Source organism: Pseudorasbora parva, chromosome 14 (genome assembly GCF_024679245.1).
Source record: "Pseudorasbora parva isolate DD20220531a chromosome 14, ASM2467924v1, whole genome shotgun sequence".
Classification (NCBI taxonomy): Eukaryota; Metazoa; Chordata; class Actinopteri; order Cypriniformes; family Gobionidae; genus Pseudorasbora; species Pseudorasbora parva.
Window position 1 is genome coordinate 39,075,865 of NC_090185.1, and position 10,507 is coordinate 39,086,371.

A 10,507-nucleotide genomic window follows, 5' to 3' on the forward strand; every position below is an offset into this window, starting at 1 on the left:
GACAGCAATGTCAGTGTTCTGCCATGGCCAGCGAAGAGCCCGGATCTCAATCCCATTGAGCACGTCTGGGACCTGTTGGATCGCAGGGTGAGGGCTAGGGCCATTCCCCTCAGAAATGTCCAGGAACTTGCAAGTGCCTTGGTGGAAGAGTGGGGTAACATCTCACAACAAGAACTGACAAATCTGGTCCAGTCCATGAGGAGGAGATGCACTGCAGTACTTCAAGCAGCTGGTGGCCACACCAGATACTGACTGGTACTTTTGATTTTGAGCCTCCCTTCATTCAGGGGCACATTATTCTATTTCTGTTAGTCACATGTCTGTAAAACATTTTTAGTTTATGTCTTATGGTGTTGACTCTTTTAGTGTTCATACAAATATTTACACACATTAAGTTTACTGAAAGTAAAAACAGTTGAAAGTCAGAGGACGTTTCTTTTTTTGCTGAGTTTATATATATATATATATATATATAGCAGCATCTTGTGTGATGATGAACAGGATTAAATCCAATACATAGTGGGCACTTTTCCCTCTAAACCAGTTTAAGGTTAGGCTGTAGGGTAGTTTAGGGGTTAGTATCTGTGTAGACGATCAGCACTGAGATTGATGTGAGTAATGCAATCTTAAGAATCAACTGCGCTGGAAAATGAAAATCATGCGGCTTTAATGCAGTACGTCATCGCACTACAGTGAGGACAGTCTCAAAAATTTGGTAAGAACAAACCATTTCAAGGCCCAGGACACAGACTGCTTCTTCCGGATAGTTGTGGCAAAATCCTCTTCTTTGAAGCGCTTGCTGTATACATTAAAAACATCTGTTTAACTGAGAAAGCACAAATAAAACTGGGAATGAATGGAGGTGTATAAGATGGTATATACCTCTGTAATCCCCTCATTAGCGAAGGAGTTTGTGCACCACTTATTCCCAGCTTTTCCAGGAGGTAGTCCACATTTAAGGGGTTGGACAAACCAAGAGCACTGTCCAAAAGCTTCTCATAAGTCTCGCTGCTATCCATGGCCACTTTTTCACCCCGGCTGAAAGAGTGGAAGAGGCAATAAACATCAGGAAGTCTGAGATAAACGCGTAAATGTTGGTTTTCTTAATTGAACGTACATGTAATGAAGAGGAAGATCTTCTTTGCTTATGACACCCAGCTTTACTTTACTCAAGTGAGGAGCCAGAGAAGATGAATACAGTGACAGGGTCAGCTTCTCGTGGTAGCGGTCAATGTCCTTCACCCCAGCTGTGGCATAAAACAACACTTTATCCCATCTAATAATCATTTTATATTTTCATTCACTGGCTTTCGAGTAAAAATAAAAAACATCATACCTCTGATTAAATCCCCAATTTGGTAATAAGACAGGGGATCGTCATGATTTCCAGTCGAAGGTACATTTCTTATTGGACAGAGGGCCTTTTGAAAAGATAACATTTACTTTTAGAATCACATTTGACTGACAAACTGCAACTAAATAAGATATATATGTTGTGCTAATTTCTTATGTTGGTTTCATATGAGTTTGAAGAACTTTAACACCATTTTCAGCAAAAGTTTAAAAATATTAACATTTTCCTTACATCTTGATCTTAATCTAGGCATGTGCCGATATCAATTTTTCATGTTGCGATTAATTGATGAAGTTTTATCACGGTATTCGATATTATCACGATATTGAAATAAGTTGCAAAAAAAAAGTGTTGCCATAGCATAACAGCTTTAAGAACTATTTTTGTAAGAACAAAAATAACTGAATGTTTAAATACAATAATGCACCAAAAATATATACAGCTCTGGGAAAAAAATTAAGAGACCCCTCATTGAGAAATCAATGTTAAGTGGTCTCCTGATATTTTTCAGAGCTGTAAAAGTACAATTTTCAAACAGATTAAAGTGCAAAAGAATTAGGCTATAAAGAACAACAGGTAGGCTTACACATTACAATAAGGTCTCATTAGTTTATGTATTAACTAAGACTGAGCAATAGCTACATTTGGTACAGAAAGTATAATGTTTTTGTTAATGTTAGTTAAGAAATACTGATCATTGTTAGTTTTATCTTAGGTCCATTAAAAAAAGTTATTTTGATTTTAATGTTATTAAACAGTAACTAAGAAATTAACATAGAATGATTAATTCTTTATAAGTATTTTTCATTGTCAGTTTGGTACCGTATTTTCCGGACTATAAGTCGCTCCGGAGTATAAGTCGCATCAGTCAAAAAATGCATCATGACGCGGAAAAAAACATATATAAGTCGCACTGGACTATAAGTCGCATTAGGGCAGAGCTGGAGCCGCGAGCACGCGAGCACCCGCGCGCGCATGCGAGCACTTGCTCGCGTGCACTCGCTCGTGCCCGCTTCACTGCATAACCCGAGCAGAAGAAAGAAAGTTTGAAGTGAGTGAGAAACTTGTAAGGGACTGGCGAAAAGCAGAGGTTACTTTAACTGTGATGAAGAAGAAAAAGAAATCTACTTGCGGACTGTATACGCAAGATGGCCAGAGCTGAAGGAACGAGTCCACAGACGATTGAACTCTCTGCCGGGAGAGGCTCTGCCGCGCGAGACGAACGCTGTGAGAATCGTTCTCCGCTGCATATTTTACAACATGCGTTTGTGTTTTGCAGAATAACATTTTCTTTATGGGGGCATTTTGTTTGTGTTCAGTCTTTCTAAGTTGTTGTCTATAAGCAAATATTAGGCTACAGGAGCAGCATAGAGCGCATTCTCGCGGCTATATGTTTATTCTTGTCAGTCAGTATGAATTAAATTTGATATATAAGTCGCACCTGACTATAAGTCGCAGGACCAGCCAAACTATGAAAAAAAGTGCGACTTATAGTCCGGAAAATACGGTAATAATGAATTAACATGTTAACTAATGAAGTCGTATCTCAAAGTTTTACTGAACAATAACAAATAATCAGAACAGTTCTAATTATTAGGGCATGTTGTAGTCCAGAACATATAAAACATAAAAATGTCTAAGTTTGAAAATAAATAGCCTAATAAGTCTTTAAGTATTAAGTATTTGGTGCTGTGATGAACAACATTGAGATTACAAAAACGAATGGCTGTTTTAAAAACTACAAGCGTTTTTTGTTTGTTTGCTGGTTTCCGGGGTAACCGGCTGCATTCTGCAGTTCATCAGCGCCCTCTGCTGTCACTGAGCGGCACTTCAGCAGCGAGTCTCCTTCCCCGGTTCAGTCCCTATGGTTCAGTCCTGTGCAGACGCACGTTGGGCTTGTTTATATCTGAGCGCGTGTCCCTTTGACGCAGCATACAGCAGCAGTGTTGAGCATTTATACGGTTGATGGGCAAAGTATTCTTGAGTGCATTATAAAAAAAATTATAATTTGTTAATAAATTATTATTTACGATATTTTAAAGTGCCCACGATAACAATATCGTGCATATTCATTATCGTGATAAATCGCATTATCGAAAATCGGCACATGTCTATCTTAATCATATGGAAAATTGTTTCAACCACAGAATAAAAAAAAAGGCAACTGAGACTTTCTCTCACAATTCTGAAGTTATACAAGTTTTTATATCCCATATTTCTGAGGAAAAAGGTCAGAATTGCAAGTGTATCAATTTTTTGAGAGAAAAGTCGATATCAACTCATAACCAAGTTCTCACAATTCTGACTTTTCTTCTCACAACTGAGAGTAGGGTTGTTAAACATACCAGTTGGTAATAAAAAGAAAAGTTGATGGTGCCAGCATTCTCCAGCATAGTTGCTAGTCAGTGATTCATGATTCGGATCGCGCGACAAACTGCTGAACTCACGTGACATTGGCGATCCGAATTGAAGGGGGGGATTCTGAAATCCACTGCCGCTTCAATATACCTGTATATATTTATATCCTAATTAACTTCATAATCAAAACCTTAATTAATATTTATCTTCCTATATTACCTATATCATTATAATGATTCTATCCAGTTATTTTGTTTTAGTTTCTTGTTTTCTAAAGTGTATATTTGGTCTCTGAGGAGTGACTGAGGGTCTGGCCTAGAGATGTGTGATGTGTCACTAAACACTGGCAACAAGGTCGTGTGTTTTGATTTTGGATGTATCACACACCCCTAACATGTCAGGAGTGCAGTATCAGCGTTTGCTCACTTAGCCCGGCTTCCAGAGATGAAATATGGATTCGTCTTTCATTTAATTTATTATGTTTTATTCATTTTATATTTCCTTTTACTGAAACACTAAAAAGTCAAGATGAATATTGTCCCTCTCACTGAAAGAAAGCACATGTTATCAGTATGTTTTTGTTTAGAACTGGTTAGAACTGGAGCTTAATCAGCTCCAACCTTGGAGAGACTGTGTATCTGTGTATGTGCGCAGTATTCTGTGTAGCAGATCAGTGTTGAGAATGGTGTACAATGGGCACCCAAAGAGATGGGTGGACTTGTTGTTCTGGGCAAGCTGGCGCCTGCTCCAGATCTGGAAGGGTTACTACGGGCCTAATTCTGGGGTGAAAGCGTTAACAAGTGACACGTCAGTGGAAACGTGCATCAGATTAACTGACTCGAGTGGAAATTTACCATGACTGTGCATTGTCTCTGAGCCAATCAGAACCATCCACATCGCAGTAATGACGTGGATAAGACCTTGAAAACGGTATAACTGTTGGGACAATTGTATGTACGATAGACGATAGGGCGAGGCAACGAGCCGGTGAGAGAGGGAGCGCGGCCTACGAACTCCTTGTGAGACCTGAAGCTGGCTTCTGCTTTTGAAACTGCAAACTATTCTAAGTAAATATTTCTTTTAATTAATTGCAATCCTGACTCTGTCTTCATTTCTTCACTACTGGTCCTGGGTCATAAGCTGTTAACCCCTAACAGAATCATGAATCAATAGGCTGATTCATGACCGTTTCAATATTTATTTGAGGAAGACAATGCTGAATAAAAAGTAGTTTTTGTTATTTTTGGACCCAAATGTATTTTCAATGCTTCAAGAGACTCTAATTAACCCACTGATGTCTCATATGGACTACTCTGATGATGTTTTTATTCCCTTTCTGGACATGGACAGTATAGTGTGCATACATTTGGATACGCTCTCGGACTAAATATAAAATATCTTAAACTACCTGCTTATTGAGGACGCTGCTTTCAAATGTTTTCATTTGTCCAAGCACTCCGAGCGAAAAAGGTTTCTATTTACAGCGCATTTTTACTAGCGTTGAACGTTGTAGCCAATCACAATCATATCTGTTGAGCACGTGAATGGAATGGCCAATCAGAAGAGCTTGTCAGTCAGTCAGAATCAGCTTGAAGGATTAGTTCACTTTAAAAAATACAAATACGTCAGCATCAAATACACTGGGCATTCATTGAGGTGAACTGAAATAGTGTGCTTTACGGATCTCTTGAGGAAGAGTGAATCTCAAGTGCTCAGCGAGTGAAAATACATATGTGTGCAGGGCTTGACATTAAGCATGTTCATGTGTTTGTCCTTCGGACAAGTAAATCGTTCATTCACTTGTCCGAATAAAAAATTTGCTTGTCCGGAAAAAAGTTCGATTTTTTTTTATTTTCTGTGTGTGTGTGTGTTGTAACTATAATTTATGCTGAAGCAATATTCTCACCAGTGTTCAATCAGCTTTGACATATTTAAATCTGCATATTTGTGAATTTTTAATTTTTTTTTATTGAATCATTTCAAATTTGTGAAATTTTTACCTTTTATAAAGGCCATTTCCCCCCTAATCTTATTAAATAGGCTCTGCTTCTGGTTTAATTTTATATTGTTAAATTTTGATCAATACATTAAATTAAATTAAGACACTATAAGGGCTGTTAACAATAAAATTAAACAATTTACGCTGAAAAATTACAACTGCATTAAATAATGTTTTGAGATTTGTAGTTTTGAATAGACAAATAAGAAATGTTGGAAAGTATGTTTAAACATGAAACTAAACCTCCAGTAGGTGGCAGCAGGTGGCCGTCTTAATGAGTGAGTCATTGAGTCGTTCATTCAAACGATTCATTCAAACACTGAATCGTTCAGTAACACACTGGTTGCTGTGAGACGCGTTACGGTGTTGCTGTGTGTGAACGATTTTCGCTGCTGAAATCGAACAAAAGCACTCAATGTTGCATCTAAAATGTAAGTGACTTAGTGAATGTTAATGTAAGTGAATGTTAATTGTTTATGAAACTGTCATATGAAAGCAGTGTCATTTTCAGTCGTGAGACTCATGATGGTTTTCAGGAAACAGCTTAAACGCTCTAGCGTTGTAATTTCTCCTTGAGAGGCTGCACGAGCATCAACAGCACGACCATGTTATCGTCAGTTCATTATATATTATTATCCACCACTATCAATCGCCACTTACACTAAATTATTACACAATCATCCGTGCATTTTGGTGATTTGCTAGTTATTTTTTGTTTTAATCAGGCTCCTGTCCGTCGGGCAAGTAAAATTATTTTTCACTTGTCCCGGACAAGCGTTAATGTCGAGCCCTGGTGTGTACAGGTTCCAGTTTGTAGAGGCAGCTCCTCTTTTAGTGATTAACTCCTCCGCAGCTTCAGCCATGGTTGTTTTCGCTCTACACCTGGGCTGCGAATGGCTCGCGTCATCAACTAGGCTTTATCGTTATTATAGCGGGAAGACAAAACCTCATCGTGGGGAGAATTTTTACTGGTATATTGTAAATGATAAGATAATCACTCGTCCCTGTTTGAAGTATAAACTCGTAATAGTATAAAGTCAGTTGTGAGATAAAAAGTCAATATCATTTTACTTTTTTTTATTCCATGGTGGAAACAAGTTTCCATAGTCATTATACAAATATACAATAAAAAATAAAATCATTAATTATTCCTTTTAAAAGCTATTTTAATTATGAATTAGATATTTATATGTGCAATTATGTTGCTGATGCCAACTATTAGAGGCTCAGAATTACACAGTTCAAAAAAAGTAAGACAAATTACATAAATTCACCCGAACCTTTATCTCAAGATCCTCGATGTCCCTCTCCAGTCCACCAGCAGTGCAGAGAAGAGTTACAAATAAGCCAAAGTCTCGTATTGAATTGATCCTTCCGATCACCATGTCTCCACGCTCCACGTCTCTGTAGAAGAGCTCTCGTCTCTCATCAAACGACACCTCCATGAACTGCTCCAACGGGGGCATGATGGCGTACGCCTCTGAAACAACAACACACTCAATCAGTGTGTGCATTACAGGAAGTGTGAGTGTGAATGACAAAAGAGAACAGAATTTAAAGGGTTATTTCACCCAAAATGGAAATTTATGTCATTAATGACTCAATAAAAACATCATCACAGTAGTCCATATGAGACATCAGTGGGTTATTTAGAGTCTCTTGAAGCATCGGAAATACATTTGGGTCCAAAAATAACAAAAACTACGACTTTATTCAGCATTGTCTTCTCTTCCGGGTTTGTGTTCAATCCTCAAATAAAGATTCAAACGCTTATGAATCAGCGAATTGATTCATGATTCGTACCGCGAGTCAAACTGCTGAAATCACGTGACATTGGTGATCCGAATCATGAATGACTTGTTTAATTTATGACTAATTTAACTTTTGGTGCCTATTCACTTTCATTATATGGAAAAAACTTTGCTGAATAAATCTTTTTGAGAGAAATAGTCCTTTAACAGTCATAATATTGTGAATTTAATTTGAACGTAATGATAGTCCACCTCCAGATTCCTCCTGCCATTCATCTGCTGGTGTAGATGATTTCCATGATGGAGCAAACAGAAGATCAGCTTTCCTGGCTATGAACTGCTCCAGAACAGGACTTGTCTCTTCTTTATCCCTGTTTTAAACCAAGAACCACATACAACTATTAGAGCAGAGGTGTCTTTTACACATGTATGTGTGCATATAGTTTATATAGTGTCAAATACACCGATCAGGCATAACATTATGACAGGTGGAGTTAATAGCACTAATGATCTCTTCATCATGGCTCCTGTTAGTGGGTGGGATATATTAGGCAGCAAGTGAACATTTTGTCCTCAAAGTTGATGTGTTAGAAGCAGGAAAAATGGGCAAGCGTAAGGATTTGAGTGAGTTTGACAAGGGCCAGATTGTGACGGCTAGAGGACTGGGTCAGAGCATCTCCAAAACTGCAGCTCTTGTGGGCTGTTCCCGGTCTGCAGTGGTCAGTATCTATCAAAAGTGCTCCAAGAGGAACAGTGGAGAACCGGCCACAGGGTCATGGGCGGCCAAGGCTCATTGATGCACGTGGGGAGCGAAGGCTGGGCCGTGTGGTCCGATCAAACAGACGAGCTACTGGAGCTCAAACTGCTCCAGAAGTTAATGCTGGTTCTGATAGAAAGCTGTCAGAATACACAGAGCATCTCAGCATCTCACCTGACCCCGCCGAAAGCACCAACAGTGGCACGTGAGCATCAGAACTGGACCACGGAGCAATGGAAGAAGGTGGCCTGGTCTGAGGAATCACGTTTTCTTTTACATCACGTGGATGGCCGGGTGTGTGTGTGTGTGTTACCTGAGAAACACATGGCCCCAGGATGCACTATGGGAAGAAGGCGAGCCGGAAGGATCTGCTGCTAACATCTTTGTGCCACAGCACACCTTCAGGGGTCTAGTGGAGTCCATGCCTCGACGGGATAGGTTTGTTTTGGCAGAGGACCAACACAATATTAGGAAGGTGGTCATACTGTAATGCCTGATCGGTGTATATACTGTTATTATAGTATTTGAGTCAGACCCCTATTATTATACAAATAATAATAGTCATTTTAAAGTTAAAATAATATTTCCAATAAACATTTTTTTTTTATTCACTTGACCAAAATAATAAAAACAAAAAACTTCAAAGGTGTATGGAAGCCCATTTCTGCCAAATAAGAAAAAAAAAATGCTTTGGTAAATCATAAAACTAAGGCATACTTATGAGACAAAAAGAGGAAATTCTGATATACTAAGTCTTAACACGGACTAAGTTTAAATTATTAAAGGGTTAGTTAACCCAAAATTCTGTATTATTTACTCCCCCTCATGTCTTTTATCTTCAAAACACAAATTAAGATATTGATAATAAAAAGAGATTTATGTCCCGCCGTTGTTCAAAAATAGATCAAAAAAACTAATTCATATGAATTGATTGGTTTATTCAAAATTTTCTGAACAGATATAATGAACAGATTGAAATTAGGCTTTTAGACACATTAATCAACAATCACATTAGTTGTGGTAAACAGAAGCTCAAACATGTTCACTTAATTAAACCAATGAGGTTCATGTTTGTGTTACGCAGCATCGCTTTATGTCTATGAACTTTTTGAACCGTCAAAGTGGTACTTGTGTGGATTGTCAATGGAGCACTTTTATGATGCATAGATGCACTTTTATGGACTTCACTTTTTTAATATATAAAAAAGCTGTTGTATTCGTCTGAGGTATACACCAAGGGTGACTTGAGGATGAGTAAATTGGCTAATTTTCATTTTTGGTGAACTATCCCTTTAAGTATGCTTACCAGGCTATTTAAAGAGTCTTGGGGTCTCAACTCAAACGATATAAGGGATCAAATGGACCATGCACAACTTACCTTTGGTCAAGAGTCTTGGCGAGGTCAGCAGCCACATGTTTAAAGTCTGGGTTTTCATTCTGCTCAGATTCTAACAGTGACAGCAGGTTTTCGCCATGATAAGACACAGACTGTCTGAGTAGATCTCTGTCCATTATCAGTGTCTCCTACACCACATTTTTACACCAAATGTGTGCAAAAATTTCACCCCGATATTAACTGATTAAGTAAGTCACTCGATCATCTGTTAACCTTTCAGACATGAGCTGGAAACCAGACAGAGACTGTAGAAGGTAAACGCGTCTGAATTTGAGCAGAAATAACTGCAGCTGTAAACGTGCCTGCCCTGTGCCAAACGCGAGACGTGGAAACCGGAAGCACACCGGAAAAGACTTTAACCACTTTTGGACATCCTTAAAGATTCTATATATAATTTTTTTTAAGTCAAAATTGCATTAAATATAACTATATACAATGTAGTTTGTTTCACTTGAACGGAGCATTGGGCAAACACACGAGAGGCGGTAAACGGGAAATGTTTTGTTGTTGTCTTTTTCCCCCTTTTTTTTCTTTTTTCAAAATTAAAGTCGGTGATAAGAAAAAGAAACAAAACAGCGCCAGGTCTCGCTGTTTTCAAACTAAAAGTCACCAACCTCAGCCTATAGTTCCAAAATAAAAGTTCCACTTACACGCAAAATATAAACAAAACGAATTAATAAATGACCAAATGAACGAACAAATGAATCAATGAATGACTTACATATATTTAAGGGGTAGTAGAATGTTTTTGGTTGGCCCGGTCATACTAATGATGATTATATATATATATATATATATATATATATATATATATATATATATATATATATATATATATATATATATATATATATATATATATACAGTCAGTCTCCGACAAAAGTCTTGTCGC

At 38.0% G+C, this 10,507-nt stretch overlaps 1 protein-coding gene across 2 annotated transcripts in view; it reads right to left on the bottom strand.

The window, feature by feature from the left end:
* ttc14 (tetratricopeptide repeat domain 14) overlaps window positions 1-10,119 on the bottom strand; it is a 28,683-nt gene extending 18,564 nt beyond the window's left edge. Inside the window, exons 1-7 of one of the 2 annotated variants that reach the window (XM_067416394.1) lie at window positions 9,598-10,114; window positions 7,715-7,833; window positions 6,992-7,191; window positions 1,337-1,421; window positions 1,118-1,247; window positions 883-1,038; window positions 728-799 (exon numbers count right to left, since the gene is read on the bottom strand). In XM_067416394.1, coding sequence (XP_067272495.1) covers window positions 728-799; window positions 883-1,038; window positions 1,118-1,247; window positions 1,337-1,421; window positions 6,992-7,191; window positions 7,715-7,833; window positions 9,598-9,731 — 896 coding nt within the window. In that variant the 5' untranslated portion in view covers window positions 9,732-10,114. Of the gene's footprint in view, window positions 1-727; window positions 800-882; window positions 1,039-1,117; window positions 1,248-1,336; window positions 1,422-6,991; window positions 7,192-7,714; window positions 7,834-9,597 lie in introns of both variants that reach the window. The other variant, XM_067416395.1, reaches the window with a different exon arrangement.
* Window positions 10,120-10,507: the final 388 nt, after the last annotated feature.